Consider the following 25350-nt stretch of genomic DNA (forward strand, 5'->3'; position numbering starts at 1 on the left):
TGTGGAAATAGCAGAGCAGAGCAGAGCGGCGACTCCCCAAGATCTGTGTTCATCTTCTGACTGGGCTGTATTTGGTTGGAGATTGTTTTCTTGGAGCTGAGGCCCAGCTGCTCAGTGTCCCCAGGCACAAGAGAGCAGATGGGTGCTATACCCCTGTGGCTGTCTAGTGGCTCAGTGGCCAAGGTCTGATATGTCCTCTAAGAGCTGACATGTTCTGTAACGTGCCTAAGTGATGGAAAAATCCTTTCTGACCTTGGATGGTAAATCTGTGCGTGCTTTGGAGCAAGGAGATTGTCATCTTTATTCTAGGCTGTATCACTGTGAGCAGTGAAATCATTCCTCAGATGGCTGATGAGCCTCTTACTCCAGTTTTGCAGTTCTTCTCTGAGAGAAGGAATTTTTCACTCTGGATTGCTCTTCTAAATGTCACAAAAGCTTTCTGGATTTCTTTGTTCACTGCAACATGAAGAGAATTCCTGTTTCCATGATACTAGTAAATACTTTGAGACTTTCCAGAACAAAATGGGAGTCACAAGCCTAGAGGAAGAATAGAGGAGCTGAACTTGGCTGAGTATTGCTTATTAGTCACACTTGGAGTTCCTAGAAGATAGAGAGCATAAAGAAAAACGAGGAATCCTGAGGGGTGATTGCAACTCAAGAGGCCCTTTGGGCTTCCCGACAGCAGTGGCAGCAGAAGTTCATGTTGATTCCAGTGGGCTCCAGCTGAACACGTAAGGAAAGGCTTTCCTTCATTCGTCAGGCTCCATGAAGTGGAAAGAACACTGCAGAGGTGGGAGGGAAGCACACACAAGAGCTAAAGCTGAATGTTTAGTGGGGGATAATGAGCCTTCAGCTGTCTTCAGCCATGTGGAATAAAACTTGGCGTGTCCAAGATCTCTTCTGAGATGAAGGAGACCTGCTGTGTGCTGCCATCCCTAGTCTTGGAGGAGGGGGGAGCAGGGACACATGTGCAAAGTCATTGCCACAAATTTCCAGCTGGGAAATAAGATTGGAACAGTTTCCTTTTACAGATATCACATATAATATGGTTGCACATATTATATATGCAGTAAAAACAAATCTCTGATTATAATATATATGTTACATATCTCTCCATACATACACATATGTATTTTTATCTATGACACATAGAGAAAGGGTGTGTACTTGTAGGTAATGCTGGAGAAACAAACAGCAAATACAAGTGAGACACAGACAGGTTTTTTTCCCAAAATTGTGCTTCAAATGGCTGGAGAGAAGATGTTTTAAACACGTGATGACCGTAAACACCAAATTCCCCTTCTGCCTGTTGGGCTGTTGAGGCAGTGACCCTCTCTCCACCTGGATGTAGAATCACCTCACCAAGCTGATATCAGAAAACTCAAATATACCTGTCAGGTTGGAGAAAGTGTTGCTGATTCTGGTCCTCCCAGAAAATCTGGATCTCAGAGGTATTTAAGAAAGGTCTAAATGGTAAAATTGGCAGCGATGTTGCCTCTGAAAATCCTGGCAAATTGGTTTGTGGGTGTCTCTAGGATATTGCGTCTAAGCCACAAATGTGATGTACAGGAGGTGAGAACTCCATTTAAAAAAAAAATTTTGCATCTATCAGAAAACACTTAGCGATTTTCTTCATAGCCTTTTATATACTATAAGTGTGTCCACTTCCACATTGTTGAGAGCTAGATGAGGTCAGCAAATCACTGCACACCTCTTCAGCCGGATGCAAAGCCTGCAGCACACAAGGTGTGCCCGCTCTGCTCAGCACGGAGCGAGCCCCACTCCCGCAGCACTGGCTGCCAGGTACCTTGACACTCAAGGATCTTAGACACGAGCTATTTATTTGCTTGGGTGAGCAGCCATCCAAGCAGCCAGCTCTGCTTTGCGGTGCAGCTCGAGTGCTTATCAACTGACAAGGAGACAAGACCACTTCTATTATTACCCTGCGCTAACAAAGGACAGCGACAGTCGAGGAATGCAGGAGGGAGGCAGCCTTCACTTTCAAGAGCGGGAGCTGTAAAACAAAGACGGGGAGAAAACGCCAAGAATAGGAAACCCTGTTAGAACATGTTATTAACTCACTCCTTGAGGATAATGCAGAATTAGCAGCTCTTCTAAAGAGGGTTCGTACTGCACTTACTATTGTCCAGAAGTCGCAAAAATTCCTCAATTCTACTGTCACAGCAGTTTCTATTTTTTGCTACTAACAGGACCCAAGGTCTAACTTTTAGATATTTTTTTTTTTAATAAATCAATTAAAACAAAATGGCCAATGTAAACCAGGTCTTGCATCTGGAAAATGTAAACTGTTGGCTGGAGAAAAAAAGGGAGTTACACAGCTGCAATGCAAAGTTTGAATTTCACCATTTTCTTCCTAAGATTTCTTCTCCATTGCCAGATATACACTATATTTAGTCAGAAAAATTTTCTTTTGGTGCAACTAAAAACAAGAGAAATATTCTTGTCCACTCTGCCCATGGTGGGGGGGAGGTCTGAGCTAGATCATCTTTAAGGTCCTTTCCAACCTAACCATTTTATAATTCTATAGTTCTCCCAGTGCCTTTGGAAAAAAATTTGTTGCACTGGATCATGGAAATTGGGAAGAGAAACCTGGCAGAAATGAAAGAAAAATAGATTGGCCCTGGTTTTGCTTAGAAGGGAAATGGCATGTACAAGTGAACATGCAGTGTCAGTGGTGAGAAGGAAATGCTTTTAAAATTCTTCATCTCAAGCTGAGACAACAATAGCAGAAACAATACTACCATTTCCTAAAACAGTGCAGTCTGTGCATTTCTCTCCATGGCTGCCTGTATGGAAGATGAGCATTAAACAAGGTCAGCTTTGTGTTTAAAACATCTACTAAGGAGAAGCAGCTGGTGGGCAGAGAGGATGCTATCACCCAAACCCTGAACAAACTATAGTTTTCCTGAAGCTGTGAGTAACAGGTTTAGTAACACACCCTACAATATTTCTATACCCTCCTGTTTTTGTTCCACAGAGCAGAAAAAAAGGGCAGAGAGAAGGGCAAGGCATTTTCAGGGTGCCCAAGAGCTCCTGTTGTGCCCCTCACCCTTTCTTCATAGGCCTCTTTGTAAGTGCAATTATCCAAACAGGGAATCAGAGACCAACTAGATAATTATCTCCTAGAGATTGGGAAAAAAAGTAATCCAGGTACAAATTAAATTTGCTTTTCAGAGTCTTCTGGGAAGTTTGAACTACTGATCTGATAGCTCAAACATCAAAGAAAAAACATTGGAGCAATTGTAGGGTGACTCCTAGAAGAAAAGAATAGGAGGAGTTGGAGAAACCAGTTCTCTCACATTTTAAGTTAAATGCTAGTATTGAACATCACATAGCCAGTTGCTGACTTACAATGAGCAATTAAGTCATTAAAATAATTAACTACAATAATTGAACCGAAGTCTCCATGCAGCAGAAGGGGCAGGAGTTGCTGCAGCTTTAAAATCTCTATTCTACTAAATATCATCGAGTTTCCAGGAGGACCTGTTGATCTGCTGGAACCTTCAATTTGTCCAATGCTCTCATGGAAAAAGAGCTCAGGAAACTTGGATATCTCTGTCTCCTAAATATTATATGCAAAAGTAAATGGATGTGTAAATAACACTAGTCCAAGACTGTAGGTTACCTCTGCAGATGAAGGTTTTTTTAAACAAATTAACTTCTGGTGCAAAGCAGACAGTGTGTCCAGGAGACATCCAAGCATCTGCTCAGCCACAAAGGGGTCTGTGCCTCTCAGCCAGGACTGGTACCTCCATCTCCTTCTTGAGAGCATAATTTGTGTTCCACATTGGGTGAAGCATTCTGAATCAGGTGAATATTTTCTTGACTTTTTTTTCTGGATGATTTTCTCTGGACTAACAAAACTCAGTCCCTCCTACTTCCATGTGGTGAAGCATAAGGAAAGCCCATTAAGACCTTTCCTCATTTGTATTCTAACCTTCTGCTGTGTGGGGCTGTAGGCAACAGACTTCATGGACTTGTTCACCAGAGACAAGCAAAACTTAACATAAATAGATGCCATTTCAGCACATTTCTCTTTTCCCTCACAACTGGAGCGAAGTTTTTACGTCACTGACTGGCCAGAGTGCTCCAAACCGCAGCCTTTCACTGAAGTGCCAGCATGTTCTTTCAGCTAATAATTATTTATCTTCAAATGCTACCAGAAGCAAAAAGACACACTGAGTTGGCAAAACCCTGCGAGAGGAAGCCAAGCCTATGGACAATTCTTTCAGCCTGTGGGGTCCCTGTCCTCATGAAGGAATCAAATGCTGACTGAAGACATGTACACGCATAGCCTTCAATTTGGGTAAATACTAAAACATACTGGCACTGCAAGTGTTAATCTTCAGTCTTCTGGCTCTGGCTTTTAGAGATACTTTTAGGCTACAGAGCAGAATAATATCATTCTTCTTGAATCATCCTATTAAGCAGACTGCTGGATCTAACTGGAACCCTCCAACGACAGGCCCAGAGGGCAAAAGCCACATTCCTTCCTGTTCCTCACCCTGAGCTCCTGCAAAGCTGAACCAGCTTCACCCGTGCTTTAATGCCAGTCAAAATCCATTGCACTTCATGGGCACCCGTTGCATCCTACAAATCCTGAGCACAGCACAAGGCATGGATATAAGAACTGATTTTTTTTTGCAAGAACTGATTTTTTTTTTTTTTTGCAAGAGCTAAGTTTCAAGACTGGGAAGCTTCAAGTGAAAAGGCAGCCACAACATGGGAAACGGCATTTTGGGTTCTTCCTTGTAGACTTTCCATGTTCAGAATCCCCAGGGCTCTGTAAAAAGTAACAACCCAAAAAAGGAAGCCCAGGATTCTTTTTCTGCTTCTTTTTTTTTTTTTTTTTTCTTCTTTTGTCATCTCTTTGCTGTAATTCTCTAGAAGAGGTTTGCCTTGTTGCAGAGGGGTTCTGAGTTCATGGTCAATACACTTTTTTGCCACCTGTATGAGCTTCCTTCATACCCTGACCTGGACTGCATTTAACCCTTTAGGGACATTGTAGTAAAGTTTACCAATAAAAAGAGAAGTTTTACCCTAGAATATCTTCTCTGGTGGGAGTACCAGCTGTACACGTGTACTCAAGCCCATTTCTAATTTATGAAGTGTACAATTAAACTTCATGCAGTTGTTGCTTACCTCTTGTCATCTGCTAAGAAACCCCAGCTGCTTCATTGTCCTGTCTGTGACTTGCAAATACATATATTCCAATTTCAGAATATTTTTCAAGATTCTTCACACATGAGCTGCTGAACACATGGTTTTCTTTCAAAATACTTCACAAAAATGTTGGCTATCAAATGGTCTGAGGAATCTGGCAATCGCCTTGTGGTTAATTTTTAAAAAGAAAAAGCAGTGGAATAAAACCATTTTTTGAGGCCAGTATTTAAAAAAACTTTTTTTTTTTTTATTTTTACTGATCCTTACTGGCTTTCTTCCTCCCCCTCAGTGCTGCCTTTGCTGGCTTATTTTTGTCTCTGGGCTTGGACGTGGCAGTGGGCACGGCCCAAAAGCAGAGCCTACTTTTGCAAGAAGGGTTTTTGGGTCCATAACTCCTGCACCACCCTGCTAAGCCCTGGATGCTGTGCCAGGCTGAACAGTGCTGTGGGAATGACCCTGCTGACTTGTCCCCACCCACTCCTGCAGCATCCTCGGGGCAGCTGCTCAGCCCAGACAGAGGGGAGCGCAGATGTGCTGTGATGGGGCTGAACAAAGGTTTGTGATTACCTGTGCTCTCAGAGGGAGAGAAGTGATGAAGAGGGAAATGCAGTGACTCATTGGAAACGCTTTGGGGATGGAAATAACGTTAGAAACCGGGCTGAGCTTCACAAAGCCCTGCACTTACCGACCCTGAGTCCAGAGCTAGCTACACTGAGCGGTGTAAATTGACCCAAAAGAAGCAGTTTAGGAGGTAATGTGGGAAGGGGTGGAATTGATGACACTTTTGCTGGAAGGAGCTGTGCCAATCTCTTGCCACATACATTTTGTACCATACTTAAGCAACATGTGGCCCTACGTGAACATGTGGCCCTTTGAGAAATGAGCACATGCAGGATGCTCACACAACAGCACAAGCATTGATGGCTCTCAAACGAGGCTTGTCCCCAGGTGCCAGCTCCTGATGGCAGCAAAGGGAAACCAAGCTGTGTCCAGGGATGCTGCAGGACATCCTGTGTTACCAGGACTGGGCACCTCCCTTGGCCAAGAGGCACAATGTCTTGCATTTTGTTTTTCTTCTCGCTGCAGTGCACTAATGCTTTCACAGCATGTGAACTCTGCTCAGGGAATGCTCGTCAGAATGCCAGGAGAGTGTTTTCACCATAAATGGTTAATCAGGCTTAACTATTGTGTCTGTTTGTACTTGGCAACAAGGGGCCCAACCAAAGACAGAGCACTAAAACACTAAAAAGGCAGGGTGGAGAGAAGGGCATTTATCAACAGAGCTGACAAAAGCTAGTGATGCTCTGAGCAGTATCTCACATGTTTATCCCACTCTAGCTGCAGAGAGCAGCATAAGACACAGACCAAAGGGTGGCCACATGCTGAGCAATACTTGGGGCTATAGGCAGCAAGACAGACCACCATGGAAAGAGAAACAGAACAGGACTGAGACTTGCAGCCCATCTTTTCCAACTTCTCAACTGCATGCAGGGTTGGAATCTCTGGCAGGTGGAGCCATTCTGTGGAACACTGGAACAGGCTGCCCAGGGAAAAGGTTGAGCAACCATCCCTGGAGGGATTTAAAAGATATGTAGAGGTGGCACTGAGGGACATGGGTTAGTGGTGGACTTGGCAGTGCTGGGTTAATGGTTGGACTCGATGGTCATAAAGGTCTTTTTCAACTTAAACAATTCTATGATTCTACGATCATGACCTGTGGAAAACCCCATGTTTATGGGTTTCCATCAGAACAAGGTTCTGCTCAAGTCTGCTTCTGTGTTAGTGTTCTCTGCTGTGTAAAAACCAAAAAAGGTGACAGCTATGTCCCCTCCTTCCCTTCCACAAAGCTTTCCCTTCCATATGAGACATATGTTACCTTCTGTAGTGGGTCCTAATGCGTCAATTGCTTCTTGTGAGACTTGAGGCAGGGCAGCAGTGGTGGTGGCCAGCAGATGGGGATTGTCTGGAGCAACAGCTGTCTCTGTCTCTTGTCCTGACACCGCAGGAGGGGAAGGCTCTATTTCAAGCTGAGCCTCTTCAAGGTTCCTGAGTCCCTGTGCTGGTTCAACATCTGGAGTCCTGGTACCAATTACAATGTCTGGGACAGAGGTTTGCCCTGAAAAGCCTGTGATCGAGTGTGTCACAGCTCCAGATGTTGCGTCAGGAACCTCCTTCTCCTCAGGAGTACCAAAGGGCTCCCCACTGGCCAAAGATGTGGCAGCTGTTTTAATGTTAGCAGCAGGCATTGTAGATGCTTCCCCACTGGTTTCAGGGACTGTGGATGCCTCTATGCTGATCTCAGGAAATGTTTCACCTCGGACTTCTTGACTTGTGGGTGTTCCTATGCTGATTTCAGGAAACGCAGAAGTTTCCCCACTGACTTCTTGAACTGTGGATGTTTCTATGAAAATTTCAGGATAGGCAGATGTTTCACCCCTGGCTTCTTGACTTGTTGGTGTCTCTATGCCAAACTCAGGGAATGCAGATGTCTCCCCACTGATGTCATGGACTGTAGAAGTTTCTATGCTAATCTCAGGAAATGCAGATGTTTCGCCTCGAACTTCTTCACCTGTGGAGGTTTCTATTCTAATTTCAGGAAATACAGGTATTTCACCACTGGTTTCATGGACTGTTGAAGTTTCTATGCTAATTTCAGGAAAGGAGGACATTTCCCCACTGATTTCATGGACCGTCGAAGTTTCTATGCTGATTTCAGGAAAGGCAGAAGTTTCCCCACTGGTTTCATGGACTGTTGAAGTTTCTATGCTAATTTCTGGGTAGGCAGATGTTTCACCCCTGGCTTCTTGATTTGTGTATGTTTCTATTCTAATTTCAGGAAAGGCAGAACTTTCTCCACTAATTTCATGCACTGTGGAAGTTTCTATGCTGATTTCAGGAAAGGCAGATGTTTCTCCACTGGTTTCGTGGACCGTCGAAGTTTCTATGCTGATTTCAGGATACCCAGATATTTCACCCCTGGCCTCTTGGCTTGTGAAAGTTTCTATTCTAATTTCAGGAAAAGCAGACGTTTCCCCACTGATGTCTTGACTTGTGGAGGTTTCTATTCTAATTTCAGGAAATGCAGATGTTTCCCCACTGATTTCTTGTATTGTGGATGTTTCAGTGCTGCTTTCAGGAAACGCAGAGGTTTCCCCACTTACGTCTTGACCTGTGGATGCTTCTATGATAATTTCAGGATAGCCAGATGTTTCACCTCTGGCTTCCTGACTTGTGGATGTTTCTGTGACAATTTCAGGAAATGCAGAGGTTTCCCCACTGATTTCTTGAATTGTTGATGTTTCTGTGTTAAATTCGGGAAATGCAGATGTCTCCCCACTGATTTCATGAATCGTGGATGTTTCTACACCAGTTTCAGGAAATGCAGATGTTTCCCCACTGATTTCATAAGCTGTTGATGTTTCTAGAGCACCTTCTGGCAGAGCAGATGTTTCCCCACTTAGTTCGCCAGATGCAGAGGCTTCACCGCTTGGCCCCAAACTGTAGGGAAATGTGGCAGTTTCCCCACCCAGTTCCTGTGACACTGTTGGTCTTGTCACCACTTCTACTAAATCAGAAGTGACTAAAGTGACTCCTGGGAGCCCTGAGGCCTCCCCACTAATATCAGTCACTGCTGAAGACTGTCCACTTAGATCTGTGGCTCCAGAAAAGTCTCCACTGATGTATGGGACTCCAGATGGCTCTCCACTCAAGTCTCCTGCCCCTGAAGGAAACCCACTAAACTCCACAGCTCCAGACCCCTCTCCAGAGAGTCCTCTGTCTCTAGAAGTAAATCCACTGATTTCTATCATCCCAGACGGTCCTTCTCCCACTTCTTGCGCCACTGATGTCTGTGTTACAACTTCCACCAAAGTGGTATCCACAAGAGAGACAGTGGGAAAACCAGAGGTGAGTCCACTTTCCTCTCCAGACAGCAGACCACTGGTGACATCAACTCCAGAGACGTCTCCGCTGCTGTCCGTCACTCCACTCGGATATCCGCTCATCTCCAGCACTCCAGAAACACTCCCACCAAAGTCTACCTGCCCAGAAGGCTCACCACTGATGTCTAAGCTCCCAGATACCGTGCCTGATGCATCTTCACCTCCTGAAGGCAATCCACTTGTTTCCAAAGTCTCTTTTGCTTCGGCTCCTATAATTGGCGGGGTTGTTGTCACTTCCTGCAGAGTGGCATCTACAAAGGTAATGCCAGAGGCTTCGCTGCTTCCATCAGTACCAGAGGGAAGGCCACTTAGGTCCACCAGGCCACCGGTCTCATGTGTTCCAGATGGTTCTCCACTGGCATCCAGTCCTGAGGGCAACTCGCTCAGCTCAGACCCTCCCGAGGGCAGCCCGCTGAGCTCGGGTACCCCAGAGGGCTCCCCGCTGGGCTCAGCTCCTGAGGGTAAGCCTTGGATTCCACCACTGCTGTCCCACTCAGAGGATGGGAGCCCTGACAGATCTCCTTCACCGCTGACTCCGATGGACCCTTTTCCCTCCTCTTGCCGTTCTGGCACTGCTGTTACAACTTCCACTAATGTGGTATCCACAAGAGAGATGGTAGGAAAACCAGAGGCGAGCCCACTTTCCTCTCCAGATGACACACCACTGACTAGCTCAGTGCCAGAGATTTCTCCGCTCACTCCAAAAGGCAGCCCGCTGCTTTCCACTTCAGATGGCGTCCCACTAATTTCTGGTATCCTTGAAATAGACACCGATATCTCCTCCTCTGCAGAAGGCAGGCCACTGATATCAACAACGCCCGAAGGCACACCACTCAGGTCTCCTGAGGGCAGCCCACTCTCTTCAGGTGGGAAGCCACTGGCATGCAGGTCTACTGATGGTAATCCGCTCTCTCCAATCCCCGAGTGCTCTCCGCTAAGTTCAAAACCGCCAGAAGTTGGTTCTCCGCTTGTATCTGGGACTGCAGGTACCCACCCGGATGCTGAAGATTCACCACTGACTTGATGCTCTCCAGATTCAATCACCTCCCCTGACACTTCACTGATGGAACCATTGGTACTTGTTTCCTCTGGTACTATGGTAGCTGGAGGAAAAGCAGATGGACTCACTGGAAAAGAAAGAGCAAACAAAGAGAAGGAGTTGCAAAAATTATTTATGTTTTGGAAGTGTCCCAACCCCATGTCACCAGCCCTGTATGACAGAGGCTACAAGGAAGCTCTGAGCCCACCTGAGAGCAGTGACACATCGGTTGGGAAGACCTCTGTTCCCCAGGCTGTCTGATTCTCAGGTTGAGTGGCAGACTCCATCTCCACGGTCGCCTCCTCCCCAGAGGGCACCCCCTCCACTCCAGGGATCACTTGTGTTGCCAGCACATCTTCAAAGAACGGGGTGACTCCCTCCTCCTCCACGGGAGGCACAGCTGGAACAAAAAAGGCATTGCAGGTACTTCCCAAAAATTCACAATCCAAGATGTCGGCGAAGCGCCTCACCCAAACCGGCACCCCAACGTGCCCTGCCTCCCTTTTGAAATCCCTTTCCCTGAGGAGATAGGTCTATGCACCCTGCAGGGGCTGGGAGGGTACCTCTAAAGCAGAAGGCGTGGTGCCGGGACAGCGGGTCGGGGAAGCCCGTCTGGTTGTGGTGCTGGTACAGGGTCCTGACGCCCGGCGCGTCCCCGCCGCAGGCGGGGCGGGGGCTCACGATGGGGTAGCGCAGGCTGCCGTCGGCCAACCAGCCCGCGTAGCACCTGTCCAGGCCCTGCTTCCAGGCGGCGTGGAGCTGCCCAACGGAGGCCAGCGTGGCGTTCTGGCTCTCACAGTACTGCTGGGCTTCTTGGAAGGTGAACTGCTCTGGCTGAGTTGCGAAGAACACATCGCCTGAGGGATGGGAGAGAAAAATGGGTGAATCCCTGCATCCCAGCCATCTACAGACAGAGGTGGAGGTGTGGAGCACATTTTTGCTCTACAGCAGTGCTCAAGGGAAGGCAAGGATGTACCCTTGAGCCTGTCGATGTAGCAGTACACGTCGTAGGTCTCCGAAGCTGGGCGCATGCCGTATGACCGCACGCCTGGAGTGTTCTCTTTGTCTCCCACGCAGTTATTTCGGGGATTCACAATGGGATACCTACCAAAAAAAGGAAAAGAGGAGGTAACCCGAGGTCAATCTTATGTAGCCAGGACTGAAGAATGTCAATGTGCTTGGGAGCAGGACACAAACGCCTCACTGTTTGAGGTGCTCAGAGCCCGAGGCAATAAATACAAATTTCCTGCTACTCTTCCTACACACCAGGAGGGCTCACTGGTGCAAGATGTATACACAGGTGAGGAAATGAGGAAAAGAAGTGGACAAGAACATGTCTAGTGGCCACTGAGTATCATGGACTGGAGACAATCTTGGGTCAGCAAAGCTTTAGATGCTGATGAGGAGAGGAGCAGGATAGACCAGAATAAAGCCTCAATGTCACGGCTGAATAGTCATTTTGAGGGGTGTTTTCCCCAAGTCAGTGTGACTTTACCTGACTGTCTGGTCCCGCAGCCAGCCAGCATCACACTGGTCGAAGCCAGCCTCGTAGGCAGCCTGGAGCTGCTGGGGGGTGGCAATCACGGCACTGTTCTCCAGGCAGGCCTTCTGGGCTTGGACGAAGGAGAAGGCATATCTGCTGGTGGCTGCACGGTAGTGAAACACCACACCTGGGGGAAGAGAAGATTGAGTGGTGAGACAGCAGGTACAGGACCCCCCTGCACTAAGATGCATGACCAGAAAGGGTCTTCCAAAAACCAGTGTGAGAGCCAGGCCCTCTTAAAGTTTCTGTGGTGGAGATGCCTCATTCATGGAGTTCTGCTGCCACTGAGGGTGATGTTCTAGGGATCTATCTAGCCCTCCTCTAAGGTCTTCCTGCCTTGACTTTCCCCTTTCCTGGAGTCAGCTGCATATGGGAGAGCAGAGTGTGACCACTGCAGCCCAAGTCCTGGTCATCACATAATGGGGTGGCCAACAGCCTTGTCTCCCCTCCTGCCCTACTGTGGTGGAGGCGCTCAGCCTGTCCCTGACCCCAAACAGGCCTGTGCACCTCTAGGGACCTGGATGCCCTCTGGGATGGCAGAAACCCAGGCTGTTTTCAGCTGAATGGTTACCTCTAGAATGAGCTGACCTTCAGGCTTCTCAGAGACCTGGTGACTTACCTGTGGGGGAGATGGGCTGCTCGGGGAGGTGACCAGCACCGGGGGCAGCTGTCACTCGCACAAGTTGATCTTCCACTGTGAATGCCGAGGCAGACTCCAGTCCTGGTGTGGCAGTCACCCCCAGGAACTCTTCCACTGAGCTCACCTCTGCTGTTTCAGTGGTACCAGCAGTGCCTAAGGCTACGGTGGTGATGGCAGTGCCTAAGTCTATGCTGGTGGCCTCTTCAGGGACAGTCCAGACCGCTGTGACATCCTCCCTGGTCACATTTTCCTCCTCTGTGGCAGCTGTCTCTACTGTGACAGCGGTGGTGAAGAGATCGGGCAGGGCAGTGAAGCCCTCATACAGCCTGGTGGCGGTGGGGGTGATCTCAATGGGCTCCAGGGTGGCAATGCTGCCGCGGGCCTCCTCCTCCGTGGCATTGCGTGACAGAGGCAGCTCCACCTCGGTCTGGGTGACAGTCTGGACAGTGAAAGCGCTGCCCAGCTCGCTCCCTATCTCGTCCATGAACTGCCCTGGGACCAGGCTCTCAATGTCATCCCCTGCATCAGGACACAAAGCAGCAGAGAGGACAAGGTCAGTCTGATGAGGTGAACTGTGCTGGCGCTGCTTCCGAGAAGCAGCTGGGTATCTACTGGCTCTGAGGGGATTAGGAAAATCATGAGAGTTTGGTAAAAGAAATGGTTTTCCTTCCTCCACTGTGGCTCTCTACAACGCCTCAGCACGCAGGGCATGGTCAAGAAGCACCGAGCCACCTCATTCTCCAAATCCGGTTCATCAGCGGGGACACACCCCGCTAGCCTGCCAGTTCTCCTTGCCGGGATCACCTTGCCCATATCCAAGTCTGTACTGACCTCTAGTGCCTGCTGCAAGGAAGTTAAGGTGGACGGAGGGAGGTCGGGGAGCTTGGATAACCTCCTCAGCAGCTCTGTCTGAGCCGTGGGAGAAAGACAACTAGATCCTCACACTCAGTGCGTGAAGCCTCACCAGGATCGTGATCTCCTTCTGCTCTGCCCACGTGACGACTTAAGAGCTCATCCCATGTAAGCATCCTAACCCCATTGCCGGGACAGCCAAGGCCACTTGCTGTACCAGATACATTCAAACAGCTCCCACCTTTCCCCTCCCAAGTCACTTTCCTGCTCAAGTCACATCCCTTGGGTCTAGGAGAACGTGCTTAACATGGCATTGAGCTGACAACAAGGACAGTGGTTTACAGAGCAGCATGAAACAGAACTGTGAGGGCAGGTAACAGAGGGATGGATCTCATCTTGGATATGTAGCAAGGCAGGTCTTGGCTGGGGAGGGGAAAACTATGAGGCAATGCCTGGGTTTTCCTCTGATACTGCTTTCCCTGCTCTATGTACAACTCCATTTTACTGCTAGTTCATTTTAGCCAGTACCTTTCAGATCTCAAGGGATTCAGAGATTTCTATAAAGATGCTCAGACAAGGACTGACAACATGCAGCAGTTTCAGATGCGAACCCTGAGATAACCAGAAGGCTGTGGCTTGGTGGACCAGTCCTTAACTTGGCCTCATAACTAGGTACCTCCAAGGGTCTGGGACATGGATCTGGGCACAACAGATCTGTTCAGAAGGGTTTCAACACATATTTTAAAATATTGTTATTTTTTTAACCATGGCAATCCTATTTGAATTGTTGGCCTCTGGCTAGTTGCCCTGAATAGACCATATATTACTGTGTTTTCCCCTCTTGCTGCAGGAAGAAGTGTGCACTTAGAAGAAAGAGGGAGTATCTGGGATGCTCTTCACTTCCTAGGTGCAGTTTTGATCCACGATTCCCAGAGACTGTGTCAGTCTCAGATTTATCCCAGCATGGAAACTCAGTCACGCATCTGTACCACATCACATCTCATCACTACACACATTTTCAGGGTCAGACCTGCCCTCTTTCTCCTTTGCTTCGTTCTCCAGCATTCAAAGTCCTGTATATGAAGCACCTGAACTCTGCCTTGTGTCTCCAGGAGAGCTATAAAAGCAGGAGGGTGTGGGAGGATTGGAGAGAAGCAGGCTGTGTTACACCCACCTCCACAGAGCCCTCTATGCACAGGTCAAGCAGCCTTTCTGGATCTGCTTTCTATCTGAACACAAGCAGACGATTTTGTCCTTTGCCAAACCTGCTTTCTCCCTCTCTATTTCTTTTTTTAAAAAACCCCAACAACAAAGAAGCAAGAGGTTGTCTCAGGCCAGGGAGCTCCTGCTGGCTGGTGTGCAGAGGCGCTGCTTAATCCCGCAGCCCCGAGCACTCACCGCTGTAGCAGATGGCGTCGTAGCGGGAGTCGGGGTGCGGGTACCCCGTCTGGTTGATGTACAGGTACACCGTCCTCACGCCCACCAGGTTGCCCCCGCAGTTGGGCCGTGCTCTGGAGATGGGGTAGCGGACGCTGCGGTCGGCCAGCCAGCCCGCGCTGCACATGTCCATGCCGTCCTTCCAGGCCAGGTACAGCTCTCCCGTGGTGGCCAAGCGTGCTCCCAAGCTGCGGCATTTCTCGAAAGCTTCTTGGAAGGTGAACTTCTCCGGGGCAGTGGCATAGAAGACTTTGCCTGCAATCACACCGTCCATTAGCACAGGAATTACCTGTAGAATTTAATCCCGATTCCCTTTCTATCCCCTTCCCACTCCTGAGAGTTTGGATAAGATGAAGAATCCCGTGTCTTAGAGGTGAAATGCCACTCCATGTTGGTGACTTTGTAAACCAGAATGAAGTGATTCTTACAGACCAAATGCAGAGTGGAGCAAAACGCACCGCACGAGCTGGGGCCACAGGGCAAGAGGGAGATAAAGGACAATTGCAGTTCTGTTCTGCTGAACATCAATGGATCCCTGTCATAAGTATGAGTGATTGGCACCTCTGAATGTCACACACTCAAATGGCTGACCAGGCAGGATGGCGTGGACTCTGGTGGAGGTTAGACGGACTCCACCCTCTGAACTGCATTAGTCATTTGACATTAAAATTGTCCAAGGTCTAATAAAGAGACTGTAGAGAACATCTGGCCTGGCCAGGGTATGTGCTTTTCCAGCTTTGACCTGTCTTTTCCCTAGGCCCATTGCCTCTGTATTTGCAGTTGTTCAGTCTAGGCATGATCAGGGCTCTGGTTGCTTCTGTGTCTAGTGGCAACAAAAGCCACAAATCACCTTGCATTTGCTCTGCATAGCAGTAAACATCATAGGTTTCATCTGGCTCACGGACACCGTAGGTCCTCACTCCTGGAAATTCGTCCTTGTCACCATAGCAGCGCTCCCGGGGCCAGTGGATGGGGTACCTGAAGGAGAGATTGTGGATAAGGAGTAAGGGGCAGGACCCTGGCAGCCACAGGAGGCTGGGAGGGAGCTGCAGGGCACTGCCCAGTGTGGTTATTTATGGCTTTTCCTGGGTTATGGGGAAGGGAAAGGATGATCTGCCGTCCTGCCCTCACTCTGATCGTCCTTGGAGCACTGACCAAAGACATTAAGACAAGGAGCCTCCCCAGTGGGGTATGCACAGCTTGGTCTGGTTGAGCCACATTTGTGCATCTTGGCACAGCACTAGTTTTGTTCAGGGAAGATGGAGGGTAAGAATTAAGCCATTGTCCACTTAGTTGTCACCACCAGCTGAGGAGGGCAGTGGTCACTCCCACTAGAGACTCCCCTCTGGCAGAGAATAGCTTGCAATCCACTACCTCCCTCTGCACACCAGCAGTTACAGCAGCTGCTATTAACAACCATTTTCAGTTGGTGGCTTCATTACAGAAGTCCTTCCCTAATGACCCTGCTGTGGCTTTCCCTTCCCTGCATGGCTTCTCACCTGACAGTCTGATCAGCCAGCCAGCCAGCATCACACTGCTCGTACCCATCCTCGTAGGCAGCCTGCAGCTGCTCGGGGGTAGCGATGACAGCGCTGTTCTGGACACAGGCCTGCTTTGCCTTCTCGAAGCTCAGGGTGTACCTTGTGGAGATTGCTCTGTAGTGGAATACGATGCCTGGAAAAGATGATGGCCATCACTCACAATCACCAGCCCCTCACCTTCCAGAGAAGGCACAAGAAAAAGGCAAAAATAAACCTCATCCTGTACAGTCCTGCAGTGGAAGCTGTCTCCCTGTCTTATACAGAAAGCAAAAACCACATAAAAGAGAAGGATTGTACAAAACTTTCGTTACCTTATCCACCTATTACTAGGATAGGCTTTGCAATATGGCAATGGAAGTTTTTCTAGAACAGCCCAATTCTCCAGATGAGGGCATCCCATCTCCTAAAATGTTTGGGAGAAATTAAAGGTCTGATAAAGGCTCCGTTCCAGCTTTACCCGCTTGAGTAATAGCGCAGTGTATCCAGTACCAACTCCTGCCAAGGATGTCATCTTGCTGTTTCTGTAACTCACCTTCTACCACAAGAGTCATTTTCTTGCCATATTCTGCCATGAGTCATTTTACTGGTTTGTTTAGTCTGGTCCTAGCCTGCTAAAATAAATGCTTGGCCCGTGGCTTCTGCTCACCCACCCATCACCTTATCTGTGATCTGAGAGAAAGGGTCATTATTCCTATGAGAGCAGTGCCTCCTCTACCCATGTACCTCTTCCTCCCTTCCACCCAGGCCAAGCAGCAACACACTGAGAGAAAAGAGCAAGGGCAGGATCCCACCTTTCACTAGGACCTCTATCGTGTCTTGTCTGTCCTCAATCCCGTACATGACTTCACAGCGATAAATGCCCGTGTGGTTGGATCTCAGCGCCTTGATCTCCAGCGTGGCATCGGTGGGGATGGCGGGGTAGTTGGGCAAGGAGATCGCCTCCCTGTACTCGCTGTTGAGCCGGATTTTCCCACCGGTGGCCACCAGCAGGACAACTTCGGTGCCGTTGGAGAGCTTGCTCCATTTGATCCGCGGGGTCAGCATGACACTGGTGTCCTGCTCTTCTGGGATGTTGAAGTAACATGGGATGTTCAGGGAGCTTCCCAGGGTAACACGCAGGGGAGACTGCTCAGGTATCTTGACTTCCAGGCCATCACTACTGTCTGCCAGTTCCCAAACAGAGCAATGGTTACATCAATAACACGTGTAGTACAAACCATCCCCTGTTTCCATATGATCCAGGGCCTATGTCTGCTGTGCAAACCTGTACCCACATATTCAGACATGAGCTTTTTGGTCTAGTCTAGAAAGGGAAGTTGTGGCAATGACCACTGCACCATGGCTGCTTTGGAATTTTGGACCAGTGCTGGATATGGGCATGAAGGGAACAAAGGGCTCTGCTGCAGCATGGCTGCTGCCCACGTGAGATCACGCCTGATAATGTTTCAAAAGGGAAATGCTGAAATTCTCTTTGTTTCCCCACAAATCTGCCTTTGCCTGCAGCTATCTCCCTGGCTTCCCAAACACCAGAGCAGTGAGAGGCTGTGGCTCTCCAAACAGAGGAGCCTTGTGTGTGCACAGCACAGATCTTGGGTACACTTGTGCCTGGGGGCTGCCTGTCCTTGGGGGTGGGACCAGAGTGCAGGACATGGCTCAGTCCTGCTTTCCCATGGCCTAGACACGTACCTGAGAGCTCCACAGAGTCGGCTGCAGTGATGACTTGCAAACACACAAACACTAATAGTAAAGTGGTCATAATTTACCTGCAAGAAACAACACAGGGAGAAAGGATTTGTGTATGTTCACAGGGAGCTGAGTGCTGTGGATGCTGCTGCGGGGCAGTGCAATGCTTTCAGTTGCCCCTAAAGCCTCCTACACTCCTCACACCAGAAGGGAAAGCCCATCCCTGGGGAAGGATTCTGTCTCAAAGTGCCACTTGCTTCAGGAAGCAAGTCCATGAGAAAAATAAATAAATAAAATAAATAAATAAAGATGCTCTGCTATGGACAACAGTCTGAAGTGTTATTATGCATCCCTTATTATATTGCTTTCCCACTCTTTCTCTTGCGATTCAGTCTTACCTATGGAGCAGAAAGACAATTTTACAACAGGTCTTCACACACCTATTACTTATTTACTCAAGAGGGACCATCATATCCACTAAGCCTTTGCCTCAGAACAGGAGCTCTCCCTCACTGGGCATCCCAAATCAAACCAGAACTGGCTCTCAGGCCAGATGGTTGGAAGCATTTTCTATCCCTTAAAATGCTCTGAAGGGAAGTTTGCCCTCTGCATGGTGGAAAAGTCAAACATTTCAACTCTTTGGTCCAACACTCTTGCACTGAGAGCCAGCATATCCTTAAGGTGCAAACGGATCCAGAATTGATACAAGAAATCCACAGGATACAATCCTGGGCATCTTAAATCCACCCTAAAAATATCTTCTTGGGATCCCTCAATTAGTCAGAGCAACCTGCTTCTTCTGAAGGCTTCAGGAAGAGAAAGGATCATCCTGCTGACATTGAGTGACAGAAGCAATATCGGGAGGCCAGCTAATTTAATCCTAACTGGATTACCCTCCAGTACAATATCATGTCATGTTAAATCGCCACAAAGACTCAAGTTGGTTTCAATATTTCAAATAAAAGCCAGGTCCTCCGGCAGCCAAGCACAGTCTGGCATCAGGTTTCAACCCTGACTCAGAAGGAAGGACCACACCTACTGAATCACTGGTGCTTCCTTTGAATATTGGCTGTTGCACTCCTGTGATCTAGAAAGATTCCAGCTGACTTCATCTGACAGGTAACACTCTGGGTACGTGCCTATTGGCCTTGTAGAAAATTCCATTACGTATCTTCACTGGCACAAGAAAAGGCCAAAAATAAACTCCATCCTCTACAGTTCAGCATTAACCTTTCACTTATGAAAAAACTGACCATCATGCACTCATTCATTGGAACCTGACACACCACAAACCCTTATCTTTAGTGAATAGAGACAACTCTACTGGCAGAAAATAGGAGAGAACAGGGATGGAACACATTGGCAGAGACTTGTGGAGACTTCAGTTTGTAGGGCTGAACAAGATCAAATGGAGATATCCCATTTTCTGCCGTGCATGGGAATAAAATTTCAGGTAAGCGCTAACTTCAGGGAGATCTCTTGGAGCTGTACATGTGTTTGGGTGTCTCTCTGGTGAGGGGTGATGTCTGCACAAACAATGTATTACAAGCCTCTTCTGCAGATGACAGCTGACTTCATCATTTCCCTCCAGGGACGGGCAGTTCGGAGCTGACTGCCCCTCTGCAGAGGAGGTGAAAGAGTCTGGCAGTCAGCACTGGGTCAGTGGGAGGGGGCCATGCCCACAGGGTGGGCTGTGGGGGGGCAAAGAAGTGCCTTCTGCTCCTCAGTAAAGCAAGGGGAATTGGAAACATCATCTGCTACTGACAAACAGCCTGAAATCAGCTTGGCCAAGCAGCCGTACCCAGGAGTCCTTCAAGAGCTGGCTGAGTGAGCTGCTGGCCCACTGATGTTCGTTCATAATCTGTGCTGGAGTGCTGGGGCAGGTCCCAAGTGCTGAAGCACTGTGTCCACAGTCAGCCAAGGTACACAATGATGAGCCTCAGAAATACGTGCTAGTTTGATTGACATAAACTCCAGGCGAAGTAATGGAAAATCTGATACAGAGTTCAGTTCATTAAGCACTGAAGAATAGATGTAATAATAATCTTAGTTAAGGCACTTATGTATAAAACAGGTGCTTCCAACCTTTTATTATTTTGCATGATTCTAAGCTTGTTTGATAAAGCTGCCTGCATGGCAGCAACACGATGTAATTAGATTTTGATAAGGTTCCACGATATGAAGATGTGTAATGTCAGTAGTGCATCCATTAAAATGGCTCAGCAGAAGCCAGGCTGGTGGGTCTCTAATGGGATCCACCTGAGGGACCTTGAGGGAAATATTTCTAATGGGCATCCATTGGGGTCAGTATTAGTCCCAATGGGTTTCCAAATAGACTGTATTTTAATAGAATCAAATATAAAATTGTACAAGAGATGCATGCCTGACAATGGGATGTTGAGTCCTAGAAAGAAGTCACTCAGGAGAGCAACTGCTGTTATCCAACATTAAACCAAACAGGAATTCCTCTCTGTGCATTAGAGGTGAATGGTGGGAATACTTTGCACATCTCTGGGCTGTCATGAAGAGATCAGAAAAAGGTGGTGAAGAAACACACTAACAAGGATCTGAGGGCTGGACAGAATGCTTTATGGGGGAAGACTAGAAAGTAGGAAGTTTGAGCCTAATTATTGTAACAAATAAAAAAAGAAAAGCTGAGAAGTTGACAACTGTGCTCAAATACTGTTTCAAGCAGTGGCTGCTGGTGTTAAAGGGCTCTTTAATTTAGCAGAAATTCATGACCAGAACTAATAATTGCGAGACATATGCTGAGTAAACTCAAATGGGAAACAAAGTCCACGTTCTGCACAGTGGGAGATGGATCACTGAAACTGGTACCAAACGAAGTGATGCAGTTTCTGTCAGGGCGGGTCCTGCAGGGCAGAAGGGATCTGGGTAGAGGACACTCTCCTAACCACCAGTAGTAGCATTAAATAAAAGCTCTTACTTCTCCAGGCTGCTTAGATGAGGTGCCTTTCACCAACTTGTATTTTGCCAGAATTCAAGTAAGCTGAATAGCCCTGAGTGTCATGAGATTAACTCAGCCAAGAGAGGCAGGCAGCTTTAGACCTGGATTGCCTACTAAAGGATAGAAACACCCTAGAGCATGGAGGCAGAGATGTTTAACTATAACAGGAGTTGGCTGGCTGAAAAGACTTATAGAGTCTGTGGCTACAGCAAACTGGTATTGTTCTGAGTTGATATTTCTGTGTACATTGGCAGTGGACAGGAGGAGAACAGGTTCATCTGTCCATCAGGCAGACATCAAAGAACAGAATGCTCCGAATGGAGGAAATCTCCTTTGTTCCAAAGTCAAGACAAGCCCATGCACTCTTAGTCTTATTCAAGCTTTATGCTGATCTTCCACAAGAAAAACAGCCTCATATGACAACAGCCGGGACCAGCAGTATCTTTTCATTTTGGTTTAGCTATGGAGGAAAAAACCCAACCTCTTCTTATCCCACAGAAGCCCAGAGGAAATGGATTTTCCTTGTAAGCAGTGGTTAACAAATCAGAATAACGATGTTTTGGGTGTATTCTGCGAAAGTGTTGAGTCCCTGCCAGTAAGAAACCCAACCTACTCCTCAGGGTGCTGTTTGCAATGTTGATCTTCATTTTTCATTCCCCTGAAGCATGCCAAAGAGATCCAACCCTGAGTCTGCACGGAGCTCTGGTTGGGATTCACTGTGCTGGGAATGCCTTTGATTAATGTCCCGGTGTTACAGCAGTGGTTCCATGCTGCAATACTTCTACTCTGTGCTGTCTCTACTGGGATGTCCAGGCACATGCTAATGAGTAAACAGCTGCTTGAAGAAGCAGTTCTGGAAGCAAGTGAGTAAAGAGGGAGGTCTGTGTGAGCAGATTGCATGGATGATGGAGACCTGGTCTGTCTGGACAAGGGAACTGCGGAGGTTGGTCCTGTCATTCTAAAGCAACACCTAAAAAGACTGTCGGGGCAGAGGAGGGTGACTAGCTCAAGCTGGATGCTGTCTCTTACAGAGGAGTAGGTTCAGACTGAGTGGGCTGTGCCCAAGGAGCAGGAAGGTGCAGTTCAGCGTGTGGGAGCATCAATGCATGCATGCTGAGATGGGGTCTGGCACAGAGGAAAAGTGCTCAGGGGTGAGTGACTGAGCTGCACAACTGAGTAAAGGCACAGTACAGTCTGGAGCAGGCTAAGCAGTGCCAGGAGCATCCCCTGCTCAGGATCTTACTGACTGGCCTCCAGCTGTAGCTGAATGGCTACGGAGAGAGCTGGACCTTGGAAATGCACTGGGAATACAGTCAGTGCCCCTACCATGTGTGTCATAAATAACACAGGCCTCTGCACATAACCTCCTTTGACTACTTTGAAAACCATAGTGGTATTCTGGCTGCTGGAAAAAGGTGAGCTCCTGAATGCACAGGAACTACCAGATCACTGCTGGCAAACTCGAATTCAGTTCCAGAGTCCCTCTCTTCTGGCAGAAGAAGTCACCCTGAGGAGAAGTTGTTCCTCACACACTTTGGTGGAGCTGAAAAGAGAGGTTTGTCCAGGCTCTAGCAGGGAGCACTGCAAGGGGATAATTCTTGCAGCACAGAGCCCTCCAGACAGGCAGCAATGGTCACACTATGCTTTCTGCCAGGTCCATGCTACAAAAACACCTCCTATCCCTGCAGACTGCTTTCCTGAGAAACTCCATTTGCACTTTCTGGGAGAGCAGCTGGAGCAGGCAGATTTTGTGGTGAGAAGAGAGAAGGAGGCAGGGCAAGTTACACAAGGTCACGGCTGCGCCTCTGCATCAGGATGACTGTCCCTGTGTGGGGTACAGAGCAATCTGGAGGAGCAAGAATCCAACCAAGCTGCCACAAAAATTCTGGCCATCCTACCATCTCTAACCAGTGCCCAAGACAGCAACAAGGTCCTCTCCAATTCAGCCTGGGCCAGGAAGAATTCAGGAAAAAACTCCTGCCTTTCTGAAAAGGACAGGGTTGGGAACTGCTGGTAGGCTCAGGAGCTCCCCACCCTGGAGAACAACTGTCCCTGTCACTGAAGTTTATTGCCACTCTATTTTACTCCTAAGACCGTGCTTCTGCATCAGGTTGTGTGCAGTGTCCTCAACTGGCTGCATATAAATATGTTTATTTGAGAATCTAAGTGTGTGTGGAGGGAAGCGTGTACCTATGTGCAGACAGGTTTAATCCCTTGCTCTTCCAACCACATCCCCAGCTTTTCAAAGGGCTGGAGAATGTGGAGAGAGCAAGAAAAGGAAAAGTCACTGGAGTGGAAGCTCAACAAAGTACCTACACAGTCAGACTGTACAGTGGAAAATAGCCAGATGGCCTGTTTGCAGCACAGCTGAAGACGTTTGCTTGCTGCAAAGCATTTTCTGTTCTAGTCTATTTTAATTGAGTCCCATTTGCAGTTTTTCCTCCTGTGGCCTTTGCTTGCTCCAGACCATGTCAATTGCCCTTGTTGCAATAGTTGCCCTCTTTTCCTTTTTTTTTTTTTAGTAGGGGCAGATGGATCATTTCAAGCTTTCTTCTCTCTCAGTTTTGGAAAGCCTTTAGCGCACTTGCATTTTCCTTCTGGCAGCTAATAAAATGTCACTCATTACCTCGAAGATATGCCTGGACATAAGCGCATGTCCAAAGACAATATTTCCTCTAAAATTATGAATATAAAGAGGCTCCTGAGCAAGCAGCTCTGTTTATTTAGCCTTGGATTCTCTTTCTTCAACTGGTTTTCCATCCCCAGTTTATTCCCCACCAGGGAACGGACCTGAGTTTCTCTAGGATGTGTGGTCGCCTCCATCCAGCCTTTTCTCAGCATTATTATTTTCAGGCACCAGCACTTGGGACCAGGGGTTTGATGAGGTCTGAGGAGACCCCATGACCCAGCAGGGACATCAGGAGAGCACATCCTGTGCCCTTGTAGGCTTCGGTGAAACGGTGGTTTCTCCTCTCCTCTGTAAAATACAGACTGTTCCTCTGTGATCTCTACAAACAAACACTTTATTGTCCCTCTGTGTGTTCCCAGCCTCTCTGCTGGACTCAGGGTTTTTCAGTTAAAAACCTCAGCCAGGTCCAGGAAATGGGAGGGAAGGAAGGAGGGGGGAGGGGAGGGAGTGAGGGAGGTGGGAAAAACCGGTTTTATTTCTTCTTCTTCTTCTCTTTTTAAATAAGGCAAACTTTGGAACAGAAATATGGCAGTAAATGCGCTCCTGTGATTTTTCATGTTTTTTCAGCTGCAAAGAAAATAGGAGAAATATTCCATTCTGTCTGGCTTCCTAACCATTCTGTGAGTAAGACCTTTATGTGCAGAGCAGCTTGGATGCTTGGGTGCTTCGTTTCTGAAACCATCCCTGCAACAATAACCTCTTTTTGTTTTCCCCCAATCAGAAAGACACATGGCAGCAACTGCTCAGATATTTTGTCATCGAGGGATGTGGTCCTGGCAGCCCTGCAGCACTGGCTGCCTGGATTGCTGCAGGGGATGGCAAACTGGTGGCACTGAGGCACTTTTAGTGCATAAGGCACAAAACAGAGCATTTATTGAAGATTAGGGATAATGGGAGGTTTCACCTCAAGCCTCAGCTGGCTCCCGTCCTCAAGCACCCATTGCCACTGCAGGTATGGCCATGGTCAGACAGCTCTGTTGATGCACCCTGGTGATGGTACCAGGGTGCCTTTAGCCATGACATGAGCTCCAGAGCTCCTCTCTGTCCTCCGGCACAGAGACCCAAAGATGGTGCTATGCTCTATCCTTTTCAGTGTCTTTATGACTTCTCTTCCAATAAAACAGTTGCAGTCTGTTATAGTCTGACTGTTTATCTGATTTTAGTGTACACACACTACAGGAAAAGCCAAAATGCTCAAGGTTGCATGCTGCTCATGCTTTCAAAGAGCAGGATGCCAGAGGAAATCTTAGCAAAACTAAACAATCCTGTGCTAGGTTCAGTTAGTGATCCAAGCTCAGACAGATGGTCTGGAACAAAACTCTGACTGAACACAAAAGTCTCCCAAGCATTTATCTCTTTTCTGATATCTGCCACAGAGCAGCTCTCATCTTCCCCTGATTTCCATTGGTTTTTCATTATATCTCCACTGATTTCAGCAACAAGTTAAACTTACAGGCTCCAGGACAGCAGAAACCCAAACCACCAGCTGTTCCAAAACTAGCCCTCTTGCAGGAAAACCAGAATTGTCTGCCACTAGCAGCACCCACCACGGTAATTTTTCTATCCTTCAAGGATAGAGAAGTGGCAAAATACCCACTATGGCAAGCAGATGACAGCTGGAGCCTTTCAGGCAAGGTGTGGGATCAGCACCAAGCCCTGGGCTGCCATGGCTCCAAGTGTCTGCTTGATATGGAAAGCCAGAGCTACGCTCAAACAGGCACTGAAGCCTCTGAATTCAAGGGAACAACGAGCCTTTGAGTCTGGTAGAAGCTCACACTCAAAACCCTCTCCAGCCCAAGAGGAGGAACAGAAACTTCTAAAGAGCAGTTAATC

At 47.9% G+C, this 25350-nt stretch overlaps 1 protein-coding gene across 2 annotated transcripts in view; it reads right to left on the reverse strand.

Moving 5' to 3' along the window:
- Positions 1–25350, reverse strand: part of ACAN (aggrecan) — a 46862-nt gene that overhangs the window by 7230 nt on the left and 14282 nt on the right. For both annotated transcript variants that reach the window (XM_048317600.1, XM_048317599.1), the window contains exons 2-12: positions 17864–17940; positions 16969–17340; positions 16136–16310; positions 15487–15614; positions 14598–14891; positions 12327–12866; positions 11660–11834; positions 11141–11268; positions 10728–11021; positions 10373–10564; positions 7061–10252 (exon numbers count right to left, since the gene is read on the reverse strand). In XM_048317600.1, coding sequence (XP_048173557.1) covers positions 7061–10252; positions 10373–10564; positions 10728–11021; positions 11141–11268; positions 11660–11834; positions 12327–12866; positions 14598–14891; positions 15487–15614; positions 16136–16310; positions 16969–17340; positions 17864–17933 — 5560 coding nt within the window. In that variant the 5' untranslated portion in view covers positions 17934–17940. The remainder of the gene's footprint in view (positions 1–7060; positions 10253–10372; positions 10565–10727; positions 11022–11140; positions 11269–11659; positions 11835–12326; positions 12867–14597; positions 14892–15486; positions 15615–16135; positions 16311–16968; positions 17341–17863; positions 17941–25350) is intronic.

The sequence above is a fragment of the Corvus hawaiiensis genome, chromosome 13 (assembly GCF_020740725.1).
Source record: "Corvus hawaiiensis isolate bCorHaw1 chromosome 13, bCorHaw1.pri.cur, whole genome shotgun sequence".
NCBI lineage: Eukaryota > Metazoa > Chordata > Aves > Passeriformes > Corvidae > Corvus > Corvus hawaiiensis.